At 41.5% G+C, this 20,125-nt stretch overlaps 1 protein-coding gene across 2 annotated transcripts in view; it reads left to right on the top strand.

Annotated features, from left to right (window-relative positions):
• Window positions 1–20,125, top strand: part of azin1 (antizyme inhibitor 1) — a 31,070-nt gene that overhangs the window by 5,030 nt on the left and 5,915 nt on the right. The window contains exons 2-7 of one of the 2 annotated variants that reach the window (NM_001292967.2): window positions 2,463–2,603; window positions 3,843–4,043; window positions 9,240–9,416; window positions 10,250–10,422; window positions 13,499–13,633; window positions 16,768–16,849. In NM_001292967.2, coding sequence (NP_001279896.2) covers window positions 3,936–4,043; window positions 9,240–9,416; window positions 10,250–10,422; window positions 13,499–13,633; window positions 16,768–16,849 — 675 coding nt within the window. In that variant the 5' untranslated portion in view covers window positions 2,463–2,603; window positions 3,843–3,935. The remainder of the gene's footprint in view (window positions 1–2,462; window positions 2,604–3,842; window positions 4,044–9,239; window positions 9,417–10,249; window positions 10,423–13,498; window positions 13,634–16,767; window positions 16,850–20,125) is intronic. The other variant, XM_042345231.1, reaches the window with a different exon arrangement.

Here is a 20,125-nt window from a genome sequence, read left to right as displayed (position 1 = left end):
CGATGCTAGAGGAGGCAAAGTAGATTTGCGTGTCATCCACATATGGGTGGAAGTTTACCCCATGTCAGCGAATGACATTGCCAAGAGGGAGCATTATAGATGAGGAAAAGAAGGGGGCTAAGGATGGAGCCCTGGGGTACTCCGCAGGTAACCAGACGGGGGTGGGAGGAGAAACCATTTGCTGAAATGAAGTGGAGACGGTTGGTTTAGACTGGGACAGCAGTCTGCATCTGCTAACAACCAAGCACAAACCCAAGTTCAGGCAGATGAGTTGCAGCAGCCGACAATAGTCGGTGCTGACCAGCAATCCATGCTGGGACTGAGTCAGGAACAAGCAGTAGCTTCCAGTAGGGTGGTCTCGGCCAGCAGCCTACAGACCAGCAGCTTGTACAAAATGAAGACAAAGTGCTGCTGACACAAGCAAGGAGTGCCAGGAGCATCAAACATCTCAGAAGAATACGAGTGATCATTTGGAAGTCAGGATGAAAAAGATTTTTGGACTCTGACATCTTGGATGTGATTGTTGCAATTCGCAGTTGTGGTGCCAAAGGTTACAGAAGATGACGCTGATATTAATCGGGACTATGATAATGGCCCTGCTAGATGGAAATGTATGATTTGGTATTCTTTTGAATGTTCTGTTCGGATGCATTGGGACGTTTGATTTATGTTGTGCAGATTGTTGCCCGGTGGCTAAAGGGTATCTTGATTCAGTTTTGGCTGCTTTTGTTTCTGCCATGTAGGCTGCATGTGGGAAGAAGGAACATGATACACTTGATGGCTTGCTCGCCACGCTTCCAACCCACCAAGAGGGGAAATGTGGTGAAGTCATGACTAGGGGAGGCCTGCCCCTTTAAATGGGTTCTGTGAGATGACAGGTTGCAGAGGCAGCTTACAGCAGTCAGCAAGGAGCCGAGATGCAATTGCAACACTGTAGGGATCAGGGGCTAGCACTTTTGTTTTACTATTGCAGTGTTGTTCTGAGAGTTGTTATTATAGATATGTTGGATTGCTGTGCTTGCTCCCATTGTTGTATGTCTTGAATTTTTGTGTTCTTAAATGCAAGGTGGCCTAGGGTTGCTAGGTTATAATAAAGAGTAGCACCTTAGAAGGGGTTAGGGCCAGCATATTATGAGTTACAACTCAGACTTAATTTAAGGCTTTGGGGTGTTGTAAAAATATATACTTGTGTATTTAAATTAATTAATATAACCGGATACTGGTTTTGACGTCCTGTCTCGAGAAGCCCCAACTCTGATCATTGAAGTGATTTGTACACAAGTGTGAGGATCTTGTAATCTGTATGTTCTGCAATAGTGTGCCAGTGGAGCCTGGCAACAACAATAAAATTACATTGTATAGCACCTTACACATTGGGAGGATATCCCAAGGCGCTGGACAGTCTGTTTTGGACCCGAGCTGGGGGTCAGAATCGGGGAGAGGGTAGAGAGCAGAGGGGGAAGGAGGGTGATCAAAGACAGTTTCTCCTGATGTCCTGACCAAAAATCTTCCAGACAAATCTTGTCATTCACTTCATGGCTGTTTGTCAGACATTGCTGCCAAATTCACCTAGAAATACAGTCACTACACTTGATAGTAACGCCTGTGAAGAGTCTTGACATGATAAGGCATGATATCAACTGCAAGGATTATTATGGAGAGCTCAAAATGCAGATTTTGTATGTGCTATTCAGATTCACTTAGAAAGCTCTGAAACAAAATTAATCCAAGGAAGAAAAGAAAGTAAAATGAAAGATGTATGGGAGGGGAAATCAAACAAGAAAAAAGGTTTACACATACATCCATCTCTGCCATCATGTCACATCACTGATGGGCTTTGCTGTCTATTAAACCTGTAATGCTGGAAACTATTCTTTACCCTAATGTGAATCTAGAACTTTTATCGTTGCTAACATTAAAAAAAAGATAAAATAACATGCCAACCTGTGTTCTTTACATATAGAGGGTCTAAATGTGGTAATTTCTGCTGGCATTCCTTAATAAGGAATCTGATTTGTAAATGAGGATTCGTTCTGGTAACTCAGTACATCGTGTCTATTTGTAGGAATAACACTCAGATGCAATCTACTTTTGGTATGGAGTTTTGTCAGGTCGGTGTGACATACTTCCAGTTACGGCAAGGATTTTCGAGTCCTTTTAGGGAACTCCTTTAGTAAACTGTATTTAAAATGCTATATTGTTCTATAATGGGTGGTCAGTATAATAGATGAATTTGATATCCCAATTGGTGCTTCTTCAGATGAAAAGGAAAATAGAAAATCCATTTATTACAGATACTTTAATCAAGATGATGAAAACTGCATTGCAGCTTCTACATAAACAGTAACTTTACCAGAAAAGCCACTTTGCATTTGTATAATGATGGCTCAGATTCACTGGAGATGATTACATTTTGTTTCCTCTAAATCATGGTCTAATTGCATTATCTTTTCTCTCTTTAGGGCAGAATTTCTGTTTGGGTGTATAACAGCTATCCAGAAGGTCTGGGAGTAACGCTTTACAGAGAACAGTTCGACTTCAACGCTGAGCCACCTTGGGACCCTAGCTGATAGTGGTGGTTCTCCATCTCCCAACTTGTCCATGTAAGGCTAATTTTGTTGTGAAATATTGTCCATGGATATCTAGGTTTTCTGCTCACCACCTATTACCATTTTATTTAGCCAGAAGAAACCAGTTACATAAGTCCTTTACTGAATTAGAAAGGAGTTGATAAACCTTTGATAGATCTATGAGCAAACTGCCTCAGTAACAATCAGGTAAACATCTACTACAGTGCACCTACCTGCATTGTTATTGAGCATCTCAATAAGTGTAAATCTTTGTGGTGACAAAATGTATACCAATTTAGCAAAGTATTTAAAAATGGGGGGATAACTCAATACTTTATTGAGTTGGAATGTTGTAATTCTGGTTCAGGGTTCTGGGTCAGTTGCTTAGAACTATTCAAGCAGTGACCTTTTGTGATTTCTCCAGTTAATTATTTCACTGTGCTTCAACTTAAGATAAGAGGTGGGACTCGATACTTCTTCATAGTTGCCACCTATTGTAAATTATTCAATCATGGAGGGGCTCTGAAGAGTAATTTAGGGAAAGGGCACAAGTTTTCTAGCACTATAAAGTACTATAGTTCTAAAATGGAAAAAGAGGGTCATATTTAAAAAAAAACACAAATTCTACCCTATGACAGGAGGTCATTTGTATTTAAAAAGGGTTTTAAGGCAACACGTTTATTTTTTAAAAAATATGCGGGATCACAAGAAGCTTACTATTGAATGAAATGGACAGATAATTGTTGGACTTAACACGAGTCAAAAGCAGACAAATAATCTTTTTTAAAAATTAATGGCGAATTCTAAATATGAATTTGCCTTTAAAAGAATGTCACCATCACAACTTGCATCTATTGAAATTAAGGAGATTTCAACAGAACACTATTATGGAGCTTTCTACCCAGGTATTCCTTTAAGCCTGCAGAAAAGGTCTGTTTTGTATTTGATATTCTTGCTTATTATGTCTACATTTGTGTTTGGTGTTGATTGTTTTTTTACTTTCATGTCTGTTGGTGTTACGAGTACATTTATTTTTATGTCATATTCTGTTGCATTTTGATCCCAATGGTAGATCTACTATTTGATGTCAAGAATAAGTGCATTTGTTGATGATGCTTGATTGACAGCAGAAAAAAATATTAATGGGTTTAATTATTTTCTGGAAGGTTATTAAGTCACCTGTATGTCAGTCCCTTTAGGGAGATATAATGCAAGATGTTACATTTTACAAGAATCCACTGCAATTTAAGTATCTAAACTCTTCTTCTGCAGTTTGTTGCATATTTTAAAACCCCGATATTGAAGGATCTGTGGCAACCTTCATTTGGTGCTTGGTTTGAGTGTTGGCCTTGTGGAGCACTGGAGATGAAGGGATTCGTTGGACTAGAAGAAAGCTACTCCTTTGACCTTCTGGATGAAGGAACTACTCTTAGCAATGTTATTGACAACCATATTCATGAGCATACACTTTTGGTAAGTCTGTTTTATTGGTTAATAATTCTTCTGGAAATTAGTTTATGGTAACTGGTACAAAGGAAACCTAATCCACATAGTATATACTGAGATGATATTCATTAGTATAGTATGTACTCCCACTATGAGTCACCTGAGCGGTAAGCAAATTCCATTGGCAGTTGTATTCTGTTTGCCCACAAAATTATTATTATCAATATGTATTTTTAACTGCTATGTGATATCTAAGAGGCCTTAAAAATAATATTGAACAACAGACAAAGATGGTTAGTTCTTAAGGAAAATTACGGAACCAGTCTAACATAATAATAATAATACTTGCATTTGATATAGCGCTTTTCATGTCTTCTAGGCGTCTCAAAGCACTTCACAGAATTGACTGTATGTTTGTAGGCGAAATGCGGCAGCCAATTTGCGCACAGCAGTGTCCCACAAACAGTCGTGGATTGCAATCACTTTTTTTTGAGGGATTATTATCAGGCGTGCGGAGTAAGGAAACTTGCCCAAGGTTTCATCCTGTGGGGAATCGAACCCAGGTCTCTCGCTTGCAAAGCTTTAAGGCTGTATTTAAGAAATTACCAAATTCTGAAAGCTCTAAAATAATACATAAATTTAATAAATCTAGATCCAAGTGTGTGGAGTCTTCTATTACCAGAGATCTTTTTATAAAAGTTAAAATCTTGCTTGCAATGTAATGTGCTACCAGGTTTAAATAAAGTAATTGCTTTTGTTTTAAACGCTGGAATCTTTTAATCTAGAAATATTCAATATACAGTATTTAAAAACGTGCCACGCTCTCAAACTTGCCTTAATGTTGCTGCTTAAGAGAGTGAGACACTTTAATGCTAATCTAAACTAAGTATTACAATAGGGCATGAATGTAAGATGACCAGTAGCAGATCCAGAAGGGAGTTTGGGGGACTTTTTTACCCAAAAGTTGATGAGAATGTGGAACTCTATTGGAAACTGGTTGAAGCAAAAAGCATTTGTGAGGAAACTGAATGCATATATGAAAGAGAGAAGGGAATAAAAGGATATGGGAGAGAGGATTAATAGGGTTAGAGGCTTATGTGGAGTATAAACACCAGCACGAACTACAGGCCAAATGGCTTGTTTCTGTGCTATATCATTCTCTATAATACTGGGAGTTCTGACTAAATATGCCCTGGGTCATTTGTGGTCCACGTCGCCCTCGCCTGTCCCTTGAGGGCGATTTTAGTGTTCCTGAGCTTCCATTAAGTTTGCCAGGAGAGGTGGAAGTGAAGGATGGGACAGAATTCTTAAAAAAAAAAGTTAGTATTACACCATTCAGTGTCTGAGCAGGAGTTTCATATTCATTGCCAGGTATGCAGATCTTAAACTTACTTATGTGCCTCCCGACGTGAAAGGCGCTCTATAAATGGAATCTTGTTGTTGTTGTACTTGGAAACTGGTTCAGGGATCATAACTGAAAGTGTTTGATTACCTTTCAATATTATGGAGGCTGGAGCCAGCCAAACGGAGGTGGCAGGTCGTGGAGTGGGGAGAAAGCATCTCAGAGAGGTAGCGAGGTGCCAGAAAATGAAAGGATTTGTAGACTAGTGTGAGGATCTTGAAGTTGATCCGTTGTGTGATAGTGAGCCAGTGGAGCCTGGCGAGGTCTGATATGATGGGGTACAAAGTTTAGAGTGGGTGAGTACATAGGTGGTGAATAGTAGAACTGAGGAGACCAGTGAGGAAAACATTGGAATAATTGAGGCGGGGGTGTGACAAAAGCGTAATCGAGGGTTTCTGCTGCTTTGGATGTGAGGTAAGGTTGGAGGCAGACAATGTGATGGAGGAAAGTAGTCCTGGTGAGTGACTGGACGTGGGGTAGGAAGCACGACTGGGGATCGAACTTGACTCCTCGGTTATGCACAGATTTGGTAAGTCTTAGGGATAGGCCAAGGAGGTTGAAGAGGTCAGAGCCGCGGGAGCCGACAGTAATGGGAGCCTTCCATCTTATCAACATTCCACTGCAGGAAGCTTGTTCTCATCCAGGCCTTGACATCTGATAACCAAGCTGACAGGACATCAGTGGATCTGGAATTGCAGCTGGTTGAGGAAAAGTAGATTTAAGTGTCATCCGCAAACATGTGGAAGTTGACCCAGTGTCTGCGAATGACATTGCCAAGAGGGAGCATGTAAATAAGGAAAAGAAGGTGGGCAAGGATGGAGCCTTGGGGTACACTGGAGGTGACTGGGTGTGGCAGTAAGAATAAACGTCTGAAGATGAAGTGATGGCGGTTGGTGAAGTAGGCCTTGAACCAGACAAGTGAGATCCCACTGAGATGGATGAGGGAGGAGATGTGGGGGAGGAGGATGGAGTGATCGATTGTCAAATGCAGTAGAGAAGTCCAGGAGGAGAAGGAGGCTGAGGGAGCCCTGGTCACAGGGCGCAAACCGCACTAGGAGGGCTTGAGTCGGGAGTGAAGGGAGAGGTGTGAGCAATATTGTTTCTCAAGAATGAGTTTCAGAACATTAGCAAGGAAAGGCAAGTTAGGAATGGGCTTGTAGTTTGTGACATTAGAGAGATCGAGGGTGATATTTTTGAGGCGGGTAGTGATGTCAGAGGTTTTGAGGGGTAATGTGAATAGAAAGCAGCTTTGGCCTGTGAGAGGGAGAGGTGGTAGGTACAAAGATGCTTGAGCCATATATGTGGTGAGCAATGAGGCCGGTTTTGTGCCAATTATGCGCGAGCATCCAGGTTTGATATTTAAGTGAGGGGATGACTTATATCAGGGGAGTGAATGGGTTTGGGTGGCTGTTATACCAGAGGGAGCGAGTGGGTTTTTGGTGGCTGTTAAACCAAGGGGAGCAAGTGGGGTTTTGGTGGCTGTTATACTAGGGGGAGCGAGTGGATTTGGGTGGCTGTTATATCTATCGTAAGAACATAAGAATTAGGGGCAGGAGTAGGCTATTCAGCCCCTCGAGCCTGCCCCGCCATTCGATAAGATCATGGCTGATCTTCAGACCTAACTCTAATTACCTGCCCTATCCCCATATCCCCTAATCTCTCTATTTTTTAAAAATCTTATCAGTCTCAGCCTTGAAGATGTTCAAGGACTGAGCATCTACAGCCTTCTGGGGGAGTGAATTCCATAAATTCACTGCCATCTGAGTGAAGAAATATTTGCTCAACTCTGTTCTAAAAGGCTGACAATTTTAAGACTGTGACCCCTGGTTATCGATTCTCCACCAGGAGAAACAGTCCCTCAGTGTCTACTTTATCCAGCCCTTTAAGAATCTTATATGTTTCAATAAGATCTCCCCTAATTCTTTACTCTAGAGAATATAGCCCTAGTTTATTCAGCCTATCCTCATAGGTCAGTCTCCTCATCCCAGGAACTAACCTGGTGAGCCTATGCTGCACCCCCTCTAGGGCAAGTATGTCCTTTTGTAAATAAGGAGACCAAAACTGCACACAATACTTTAGGTGCAGTCTCACCAAGGCCCCCTACACAGGGGGAGCAAGCGGGTTTGGGTGGCTGTTATACCAGGGGGAGCGAGTGGGTTTGGGTGCCTGTAGTACCAGGGGGAGCGAGTGGGTTTGGGTGCCTGTAGTACCAGGGGGAGCGAGTGGGTTTGGAGACTGCCTAGATTTCAGGGAGGCAAGAGAATTGAGGAGAGACGATCGTTTTACATGATCAGGATTGCTGCATGTGGAGGCCCAGAGGGAATGGGTTGTGGAGGGTGAGGTTTATGGAGGAGAGGAGGGCAGTGAAATCAGAGGAATGGGGTAAGAGTTGTTAAGGTGAAGGTTGAAACTGCCCATTATGAGCAGGTGTTCAGTGCAGAGGCAAAGGGACGAGAGAACATGTCCAAGAGGAAGGAACAGGTGATTTGGGTGGGGGATCGGTAGCCTAAGAGGAATTTGAAGGAAAGAAGGGCGAGGTGGTAAAAGGTGAGGTGCTCATAAGGTGGAGAGTAGTCAAGAGGAATAGGGAGATCTGCATTATACCAATTTCTTCTATGGTGCTGGAAACTTTTCCTGTTGGACTCGTTTAGCAATACGATCATCAAGTCATGGTGTGAAAGTCATGAATGGAATACGTATTATAATAATCCTTGCATTTGGCAAAGCGCCTTTCATATCAGGACATTTCAAAGCGCTTTGCAGGATACAGTAAAACTCACATAAGTTGTATAGTCGGGATCATAATATTTAATATGAATTAGGCAAAGACCAAGTTGCAGGCAAGCTGTATAACTTGCATAAAATCCGATTTATTCCACACTACGCATGCGTGATTCAGTGCAGCTGATAAATGACCATGGGGCAACAGGTAAACACTATTTCCTGTGATTCAATGTGTCTTCACCCGTTGCCACATACTCAGCTTACCAACAAGAGTTGGAATTGCATTGAATTGTGGGGAATGAAGTTCTTCTGCGCATATGGCGACGGATCAAGGCTATGTTTCTTGTGATTCAATGCAGCCGTTAAGTACGGGAGTAATGGAGGGTAGGAGAGAGGTATTACGAGTTAAGAGATGATGAATATGACGAGTGCAAAGAAATCTGAGTGTTTTTGATAGGAAGCTGAATGGGACTCGGGTGAATGTGGAGTCCTGTAGCTCAGTGATTAGAGCACTCGCCTTGCAAGTGAGATACCTGGGTTCAATTCCAGGCAGGGCAAAACCTTGGGCAAGTTTCCTTACTCCACACACCTAATAATAATCCCTCCAAAACAAAGCAATAATAAATTGGTCATTTTCAATCCACGACTGTTTGTGGGACACTGCTGTGCGCAATTGGCTGCTGCGTTTCGCCCACAAATATACAGTGAATTCACTTTACAGCATATTCTGTGAAGTGTTTTGAGATGTCTAGAAGACGTGAAAAGCGCTATATCAAATGCAAGGATTATTATATTATTATGTACGACTTAGGCGATTATAAGAGTCCTAAAGATAAGACTTGTGCGAGTTTTACTGTATACTGTAAATTAAAGTGGTATGTTGTGGATTTTTATAGACGCAAACAGCAGCCAGGCTTGCACATAGCAATGTCCCACAAATAGCCATGGAGTACATGAACACTTATATTTAGAGGAATTGTTGGTTAGGGCACTGGGATAAACTCAAAATGTTAAGTCTGTTGGTTTGTTTGCTTTATATTTCAAACAAATATAACTTTTTTTTCCTCTCCTCTGCCTTCTCGCCCCCCACCCTGCAGCAGTCTGAAAGGAATGCCTTCTTTGTTGCTGATCTTGGCAGTGTTGTGAAGCAGAACATTCGGTGGCAGAATGTGATGACACAAGTGAAACCATTTTATACTGTTAAGTGTAACACTAGTCGAGCTGTAATTGAAGTCCTTGCAGCACTTGGAACTGGCTTTGCTTGTGGAAACAAGGTAAGAATTGCTTTAGTTTATACAGTGGAACCTTGATATAATCCGATGGTTAGGATAACGAAGCACAGTAGCTGGTGTGAAGCGCGTGTGTGCATAATTTCCTCTTTTTGCCACACACAGAAAAAGGAAAAGTAACTGGCACCAACCTGATAACTCAGTTGCTATTTCAGCACGAAAGTTGGTTGGCACATGGGTTGAGTGGGCCAACTGCACATATGTGCAGTGAGTGGGGTCCACACTATAACCATGATATAACTGAATTTGCTTATAAAGAAGTGCATTAAAACAGGACTCCACTGCATTTCTATTCTTGGGACGTCCTCCCGACGTGAAAGGCGCTATACAAATGTAATTTTGTGGTACTTTATTATTGCTGTTAATGGTGTATATTATCTTTCACATGTTATTGTTACCGGGACGCTACCCTGCACGAAGGGACTTATATAAATGCAAGTTGTTGTTGTTGATACGGATGCAGGAGTTGAAAAATTACCCAAATCTGTGTACAATGCAAATTAGGAGGTTTTATTAATAGTGACAAAGAGGTCAGGGAGGTACAAGCAGATATGGACAGGTAAACAGAGTGGACAGATTGGTGGGAAATGTCGAAAAATGTAAAGTGATGTATTTTGGGAGAACTAATAGAGATCAGAATTGTACGCTTGGTGGTAGAATTCTTCGTGGAGTGAAATAATAATAATCGTCAATATTATTAAGAACAGGGATCTGGTGGTAGAAATGCAATGCTTGTTAAAAATTCTTGGTTTCTGGTAATATGTGCAGAGTTTGAAATAAGGTGCTTTCTGATCAATTTGTTTCTTATGTTTCCATAGAATGAAATTGCTGTTGTGCAAAGCTTGGGTGTAGCTTCTGAAAACATTATCTATACAAACCCATGCAAGCAAGTTTCCCAAATAAAGTATGCTGCAAAAAAAGGAGTAAACATCATGAGTTGTGACAATGACGTTGAACTTTTGAAGATTGCACGCAATCATCCTAGTGCCAAGTAAGTGTGTAAACAACCAGCAGGGTAGATTGCTTTATCCTCAAACATGTGGCTGGAGTCTTCCTACTTCTAGTGTAGTGTTCCTGGGCATTGCATTTAAAAAATACTGACATACTCTGCTACTGTCACATTGTTAACTTAGAAGCTGAAATCTTAAGTTGTTACCAAAATTGTCTAGTATTGGTTTTTAAAATTGATTAAATTAACATTTAAAATTGATTTTCCCTGAAATTGGCATGCATTGACTATATATGTCTTACTTGTTACATCTTCAAGAAGCAATGTCACTTGAAGACTTTTCAGGGAATACACGCCTTTGTTAAGAACATTTGCATAAGTGTGCTTTTGCACCAAATTTGTGAATGTTTTAGTTCTTGGTAGGGCAACACTGAAATTATTTGATGACACTGTACAGATGTTTTGATAGTTTACCAGGTGGAATATTTTATTCCTTTGATCAAATATGAATGTCACTTGATAGGCAGCTTTGTCCCAAGTATTTTTTTAGAAAGGAGCCAAGTGAATGGTGCAGCTGTTAAGTTCAGGCAGTTATATTAAGTCTAGAAACGGAAGTCTTTTAGCCGGCCTAGAGTAAATGCGAAAACCAAATTCAAGACTATTGCACTATTGCAAAAGTGGTGTGATCCTTTAATGGCTACAGGGAGATGGCAAAAGTTATTCTAGCTGCTCTTGAATCTCTCAGCACAGTGATTAAAAAAACTCACACATACACACACTTTCTCAGTCTTGCTTTCTAATGATAATTAAGATAGTCTCATTAGACTTGGGGACCAGTGTTCTGGAAAGTGTTTGTTTACTATGATTGTGATTTGGCATTTTATTTTGACTGCTTCTCTGACTGAATAGGGAGCACCAGTAAAAGTTGATCACCTGTAATGTTACAATAAACTTAGGAATTGTTATTGAGGTTTTGATTCGAACTGTAAGCTTGCAATTCCCTTTCCCTAAATAGTCTTCCCTGTGGGAGTTGCACTTTCTGTTTTCTCCATTGAACAAGATAGAATTTTAACTATCGCCTTAGTATCTGCAAACATTTGGATTTGCAGTTTAGGCTTATACTTCAGTGCATTGCTGGAGAAGCTCTGCTTTGTAAGGTGTAGTTTTCCAAACAAACTGTTCTTCACATGAGGCTTTAAACCAAGGTCCCGATGTTAGAGCCCTGCTCCCAATTCAGTAAGTGAAAAGAGTTTCTCCCAGTATCCTTGCCAATAATCCTCCGAATAACAATTGGTTATTCATTTCATAGCTGTTTGTGGAATATTGCTGTGCATAAATTGGCAGTCATTTGCTCATAAATCCAGAATCACTAGAACGTTGCAGAAATGTCTATTTACGGAATTTACAGAAATTCCCTGTGAAACGCTTTGAATTAAGTTTTTTAATCATACAACTCAAATTTTGCATTTAATTGTTAGGCCTCTTTGTGAGTTTTGAACATTAGAATACTGAAAATCAGCTGTCTGGGCAGACGGCATTTTTCAAAACATTACACGTTTTGTGCATCTTCATAAATTCTTTGAAACAAACAAGACCTTTAAAAGGTTGAACTGAGCAGCAGTGTGGCTAGTTATCACTTCTAATTTCTCTGAAACTTCACAATAGTGAATTGTACTAATTGTGTTGGTGGCAGCAAATAGCTATTATCTGTGGGCTGTATGGTCTATTTTGTGAGAGAGATTACAGGCCAGACAGGACAGGCTGATCTTTGTTTTCAGTGTTGTAATGGAAATGGCCTATTTAGAACAAAATAATCTAAGTGTTTATGAATCATCTATTTTTATAAAAAAATTAAACTAAAATTGTTTGAACCGTATAACAAAAAGTACAAAGAATGGGAGTTGCTACCCAGGACATCCTTGTACGTAGCATATAATGGTACCACCCAAATCTTAAAGGGACAGGATTCGTGGGGATATTTTATAAATGGATTGGTGACCTACCCATGGTATGTGGAGTATTCCTTCATTTAAAGGAGAAGGCTTGTTTTTAACTTGAGGATAAAGTATTTTCCATTTTTTCCTAAACCTAGAACTTTCCTTTACAATACCATTTTTGACTGTGAATTTTTTTTATTTCATTGACGTTTTAATTTACCTTTTTGTTGCAAGTTCTTCCATGAGATACAGTGTAGTTTAAAATGACCATTGTGTGTGGTCAAATCTGTAAAATGTTTCTGGATGCGTTTTGCAATAATACAATTAATTGTCAAAATACAATTCTCTGAAACTTGGTTTGGTTTTATTTCAACTGGTCTTTCATTTGATTTTATTTACATTGAGCACGTCATAAATAGACATGGTGACACATAGAATCTAAAAATTACACCCAAATTGTTATCTAATCAGTTTGCTGCTTATAAAATAGACACATCACTTTAATACCCATGTTTAATTTAAACATATCTAAAAGTGCAGTAGAGTTTAATTGCAACTGAGCATATTTTCTCTGTTACTTTGAAAACCTGGTGTGTGATGTAATATTGTAAAGTAATTTGTAGTCCTAAATCCAGCATAAAACATAATCCTGGATGGGAAGTGATTTGTCAGATTTTATTTTAGATGATGCTTTATTAAAAATAAATGCAAAAACCTTAGAATTATACTTTACTGTGATATATAAAATTTTCAATAATTTAGAAATATATAAAGCAATTGTTTTTATTCTATTTAAAAAATGAAGTAATAATATTGCTCATTGAAAGCTAAAATGTGTTTTTGTAGCTTGAAAGAACTTGTATTAATTGTTTTGAATGGAAATGACTTAAATATGTCACAAACTGTCATTTTAAATATTAGTTCTTTTGTTACAGCACCCAGCCAATTCTTTAATGAAACAACTTGGCTTGCTGCAATGTTTTCCCCCCCCATGTCCTTTACAATGTATGTAGCTACACATTTAGGCCCTAATCACCAGTTTTCTCTCCTGTGCAGGATTTGTTTTTTGTTTAGGTTCACATTCAGAGCTTGGAAGCAGGAGATCCTGGCAACGTATTCTTCAGGCTACACATATGATGATGTAAACCAACTGTGCCCCAATCATCTTCCCCTTCTCTTAGGCTCTTGGTAGACATTGCAACTACTGATTCAAGCACAGAAAATGAGATGAGCATGAAGTTTGGAGCTACTCTGAAGAATTGCAGACATCTCTTGGAATCTGCTAAAAAGCTAGGGATTCAGGTGGTTGGTGTCAGGTGAGTAGTGTGCTTATCTTTGTACAATGTGGCGGTTTGCCTCAAGATGAGCATAAAGCAAACAGTCTAATCTTGATTGGATGGACTGAATAACCTTTTGTTTAATATGCATCTATGATTTCAAAGTTGAATCTTAAATCAGAGAACAGAGATAAAAAAAAAGAACAAACCTCAGGAGACCCTATCCTGCATGAAAGGCGCAATATAAATGTAGTTATAACATTTGGTGCAGATTGCCCCTTTATATCCATTTTTATACCCTTGGGATGCAACTTCCTCTTTGACCGTGCCTATAGTGACCTCCCCGACTCGGCATCATGCTACACCACTGTCAAGTGCTCTTAGACGCTACCCTGCGTGAGGGGCACTATATAAATGCAAATTACTGTTGTACCTAACTGGCACATGTTTAACAACTTGCATTTATATAGTGCATTGTACTTAACAAATAGTTGTAGAGATTAATTAAAAATTAAGTGAATTTTATGTAGGTAAATGTGACAGCAAGTTTACACCAGCAACAACAGTTTAAAAAAAGAGATGGTAGTTTCTCCCACTGTCTTGGTCAACAATTACAATACAATACAAAATTACATTTGAATAGCGCCTTTCACGTCTGGATGACGGTCCAAGGCACTGGAGAGTCAGGAATTTGGACCCGAGCTGGTGGGGGTTTGGGATCAGGGAGAGTGACTAAAAATGCAATCAAAGAGGAGGTTATTGAGACGTGCCTTGAAGGAGACAAAGGGACTATGGAGTAGGGGCAGAGAGACTGACCGCTGCCTGCTGTGTGGAGGGAGCGGACAGGTTGCTATGGGGTTAGCAGGTCACAGGTAGGAAAAAAGAGCAAGGCTGTGGAGGGCCTTGAAGGAGAGGACAAGGATTTTAAAACTCTATCCTCTTGGAGATGGGGAGTTTGTGGAGCCGGGCGAGGGTGGGGGTGATAGGGTCATGGAGCCTGGTGCTGGAGAGGACATGAGCTGCAGAGTTCTGGATGATCTGCAGCTTGTGGAGGGAATAGTTTGGAAGGCCCACAAGCAGTGGGTTGGCGTAGTCGAGCCTAGATGTGATAAATTGTAAGCTCGTGGCTGTTTGTGGGATTTTGCTATGCAAATTAGCTACTCTTTTTTGCCCCCAAATGCACCTGCACTTTGCTTTCCAGTAAATTTTGTGAAGTATTTGAGACAATTTGATACATAACTATATCAAATGCAAGGATTATTATAACGATGAAATAAATATCCAATCAATTTGAATTGGAGTGAATTTGGGTGAGGAGAGAATGTTATGAAGGATAAGTCCACATTTCTTTGCAGTTGTGCAGGAACTTCCTTAAAATCCCCCTGAAGCATAAAGCAGATGGAGCCTAAAATAATGACTCAAGTTGGGTGAGGGAGGCGGGGGGAATATGATTTGGAAATAATTACTAAACTTGTATTTAATGTAGAAGGTTTGTTGTGCATGTAAATACAACCACCAATGTGAACCAGCAATATCCCAGAAACAGTAATAAGTTGACTTAGACAGATTTAAATATTGGCCCATTTCATATGACATACTACATTTAAATTTACATTTTTTAAAAAAAAAACAAATTGAAGAATAGGAACAAGAAAACTGGGGGTAAATAAATAAATGGAGTGCAACAACAAGATTACATCTGTGTAGCGCCTTTCACATCGGGAGGATGGGTACGGGTGGATGGGAAGCTCCAGTCCACAATAGCAGCCAATATGGAGAAGGTTAGAGGTCTTGGATCAGACACTGTGCCGTGCAGGTTCCAATTCGTCTTCCTTTGTGTCTTTAGTTAGACCCTCAGGCTATATAGCAATGCTCTGTTCCCTTCCATGTATCTTGAGTCCACTGTAGCAATGTTCTCTCCATTGTTATAGTTGTGTAAAAAAAGAGGGGAAAAAATGCAGTTTCAATTAAATTTAATTTTATAAGAAATTACTGTAATTAGATTGTGGCCCATACAGTAGAAAGCATAATATCTGCACTAATTGGGATCAGTTCCATTGTGAAGAATGAAATCAATGCAAATATTGGGCCTATATCTGTTTCTTTTTCTTTCTCTCTCATCCTGTACTTACCCCGGTTCACGTTTCATTATCTCGAGCTGCTCAGTTAAACCAACTTAAAAAAAAATGTTGACTTCACAGCCAATTGAACATCTGCATCACAGGCCCAATACGAGTAAGCAGACATGGGAATAGCCGTTTCAGATTGGAATACAATTATATAGTACATCTGCACAAATTGCAACCAGCACAGATATCAAGTAATCACACCAAATATAAATGACTGTGCCAGCTTTTCTCACTCTTTCTTTCTCGCTCTCACGGCCTTTCTAACTGCCTTTCTCTCTCTGCCTATCTGCCTTGTGTGTACTGCTGCGGTTAATATATTAAATTATACATGTTTAGAACGTATAATTTAATATATTAATATATTTGGAAATATAATCAGGAAACAGATCCAGTAATTTGTACCAAATAGTTCTATTAATAATTCTGTGTACACGAAAGACACAAGGCATGCAACCTATCCATTTTTAAGGCTGATTGAAGATGTCATTTAAAGTGTTCTGAATTAAATTGGAGATCACCAGGTTAAAAAAAAGTGGCAGAGATTCATCAACAATCTGATGGCTTAAGTCTGTGAAAGGGAATTCTGCTAGTAACTGGCAGAATGTGCGGCCAGTTACTAGCAGGGATCCCCATGACAAAGAGCTGGACGTAAATTGCAGGATTCCCACAGGTTGGCTGTCATGTATTGTCAATTTCTCCGTTAGTGACTAAATTGCTGTTGGTGAATATTATTGCAGATCACTGCTTCTTCACCCTCATTGCCTGGTGGAGTGGACACTATTATACTGAAATGATTTGAAATGTAAAAACATGATGGAAATTGTTAGCAGTTCAGTGGAAAAGAAGGGGGAAAAAGTCAATGCTTCAGCATCATATGTTCATATACTGAATATCCTGCAGTGAATTTCCAGCATTTCAGATGAATTTTCTACTGATAATTTTGCAGTTCCCTTGTGTTTTAATTACTTATCCATTATATTGATTTATAGAAGGTGATCACAAAAGGTAAAATGCGCTTTTTTTAAAAAAAAATCTCTTTACCAGATTTCATGTTTCAACCTTGGCTGGCAGTAGAGAGGCATATTTACATGGCTTGGCGGATGCTCGGTGTGTCTTTGATATGGCTGTGAGTATTCTATTTGTGTTGTCATCAAATCAAAGTTACTTTCACAACATCTAGTTAAGAAATAGTTATAATACCACATTATGGTCTTTCACCCATTACAATAAATCAATGTCGATGAATCAATTTTTTTAGTTTGCTTGGAAAGCTTGTTTGGGAATTGAACCTTCATACCATATAAACTTTACATCAGAGGTTGCCTGCTCCTCAGTATTAAAAATGACTTAAAAATCAGACTGCAAATATTAAATGGTTCAATTCCCAGCAGGGTGAAACCTTGGGCAAGTTTCCTTATTCCACACGCCTAATAATAATCACTCCAAAAAACAAAGCAATAATAAAATTGGTCATTTTCAATCCATGACTGTTTGTCGGACATTGCTGTGCGCAATTGGCTGCCGCGTTCGCCCACAAATATACAGTCAATTCACTTTACAGTATATTCTGTGAAGCGCTTTGGGACGTCCTCCCGACGTGAAAAACGCTATATCAAATGCAAGGATTATTATTATTATTATTATTATTATACCTGATAATAATCCCTCAGGAAAAAAAATTGTTCAATCCATGACTGTTTGTGGGACATTGTTGGCGCAATTGGCTGCAGGTTTCGCTCACAAGTATACAGTCAATTCACTTTACAGGGTAGTTTGTGAAGCGCTTTGAGACTTCTAGAAGACGTCAAAAGTGCTATATCAAATGCAAGAATTACTATTAAATGCTATATTTTAAGAAGATTAATAGACAAGAGTGCCATCTGCTGGTAGAAGTAGATGTTTATCATATTCAGTTCACTACAAATATGGATATTTTTGCTAAAATTCATCTTTAAAGGTTTAGAGAAAAGATAACTAGTTTTATAAATCATCACATGTGGGCTCCATTGACTTCTGCCGATTTCACTGCCCTCTTCTCCCTACACCTTACCCTCCATATAAACTCACCTGCCCACAATTGTGGTCATGCACTTGACCTCGTCATCACCCATAGTCTTGACATTTCCGACCTCAGCATAGTGGACAAGGCCATCTCGGACCACTTTTTCATCTTCTTCTCCTCTCAATCCCCCTCTCCTCCACCAAGCCCTCAACCATCCTCTACCGCCTTTGGAAAAGGCTACCACCTGAGACCCTCACAAACGCCCTCTCATCATCAAGCATCCTATCCCTCTGGCCCTCCACCCGCAGAGATCCTGAAGCAGCCGTCCAGCTGCTCCATGATCTTCTCTCCTGCACCTTCAACTCCCTCGTGCCCCAGAAATCCAGGACCATCTCCAAACCCACCCGATCCCCCTGGTACAACAACCATCTCCGCCACCTAAAAACCCAAACCCGGCTGCTCGAGCGCAGATGGCGGAAAACTGGCCTGACAGTCCACCTCCAACTGTGGCTCGAGCATCTCCACAGCTACCGCTGTTCCTTGACTTGTGCAAAAACAGCCTTCTACTCAACATCATCTTGGGGGCTAAACACAACCCTAAAATCCTTTTTTCCACCACCCACTACCTCCTCCGTGCCCCCCCCTCAGGCCTCAATCTTCGTATCAAATGCCAAGTGCGAGGAGGTCATGGTCTTCTTTTCTTCTAAAATACTTAACATCCGCCAGGCAGCCTCATCCACCTGCCCCTTGTCACCCACCACCATACCCTCTCTGTCCCCCTCACCTTCCTCATCATCTGCTCCTACCACCACCCCCATTCATTCCTTCCTCCCCATCTCTCCCTCCTCCTCCTCACCCACCATCACCTCCATGAAACCCACCACCTGCTGTCTTGACCCCCTCCCCACCAACTTACTGGTCACCCAGCTCCCCCTCCTCTGCCCACTACTGGCTGACATCATCAACCAGTCCATCTCCTCTGGATCAATCCCTGCCTCCCTCAAAACTGCTGTCATCACCCCCCTTCTGAAAAAACCCACCCTAGATCCCTCAAACCCCAGCCACTACCGCCCTACTTCTAACCTGCCCTTCCTCTCAAAAGTTTTGGAACGCGTAGTTGCCAACCAACTCCGCGCACACCTCTCCTCCCACTCCCTCTTCGAACCCCTCCAGTCCGGTTTCCGCCCTGCTCACAGTGCAGAGACTGCACTTGTGAAAGTCACAGACAACATCCTCTCTATCCGTGACCAGGGCTCCCTCTGCCTCTTTGTCCTCCTGGACCTCTCCGCCGCGTTCGACACAGTCGATCACGCCATCCTCCTCCACCGCCTTTCCTCCGTCATCCACCTCAGTGGGACCACACTCGCCTGGTTCGAGTCCTACCTCACAAACCGCCAGCAGTACATCTGCACAAACGGCTTCTCCTCCCGCTCTCACCCGATCACCTGCGGGGTACCCCAAGGATCCATCCTTGACCCCCTCCTCTTTCTGATCTACATGCTCCCTCTTGGGGATGTCATCCGCATACATGGGGTACATTTCCACATGTATGCGGATGACACCCAACTCTATTTACCACCTCTCTTTGCGAACCCCAGTCCCCTGATGTTCTGTCAGCCTGCCTGTCAAATCTCAGGGGCTGGATGAACGCAAACTTCCTTCAGCTGAACGTTGACAAAACAGAAGACATACTCTTTGGCTCTCGTCGACGACTAAAATCTCACGGCTCTCACCTCCTCCACCCCCCCCTAAAACTCTCCGAACCCGTACACAACCTAGGCGTCAGGTTTGACCCCCAATTATCCTTCCCCCACATCCGGTCCCTCACCAGCACCGCTTTCGTCCACCCCCGCCGTATCCGCCAATACCTCTCCCCAAAAGCCGCTGAAACCCTGGTCCATGCCTTTGTCACCTCGGCTGGACTACTCTAACGCCCTCCTCGCCGGCCTCCCCTCCACTACCATCCATAAAATCCAAATCATTCAAAACTCTGCCGCCTGCATTCTCACCCACACGAAACTCTGCTCCCCGGTCACCCCAGTCCTTGCCAGACTACACTGGCTGCTTATCCCAGAGAGGATCGATTTCAAGATCCTCACCCTTGTATTCAAGTCCCTGCACTCCTCTGACCTCTCTCCTCAAAACAGTACCCGTTGCCTTCGTTCCTCCGGGTCTGGCCTAATCCTTGTCCTCCGCTCCACCCTCGGCCGCCGTGCCTTCAGCCACTATGCCCCGAGGTTCTGGAACTCCCTTCCTCACTCCCTTCGCCTCGCTCCCTCCCTTCCCATTTTCAGGTCTCTGCTGAAGACCTTTCTCTTCGACCGCGCCTTTGGTCACCTTCCTCCTCCCCCTGGCTTGCTCCCGGGATCCGTTACTGTGAAGGGCTGAGACGCCGTCCAG

The sequence above is a fragment of the Callorhinchus milii genome, unplaced genomic scaffold, assembly GCF_018977255.1.
Source record: "Callorhinchus milii isolate IMCB2004 unplaced genomic scaffold, IMCB_Cmil_1.0 Scaffold2, whole genome shotgun sequence".
NCBI lineage: Eukaryota > Metazoa > Chordata > Chondrichthyes > Chimaeriformes > Callorhinchidae > Callorhinchus > Callorhinchus milii.
Note: the sequence above shows the minus strand (reverse complement) of the source record. Positions and strands in the feature narration are given on the sequence as shown.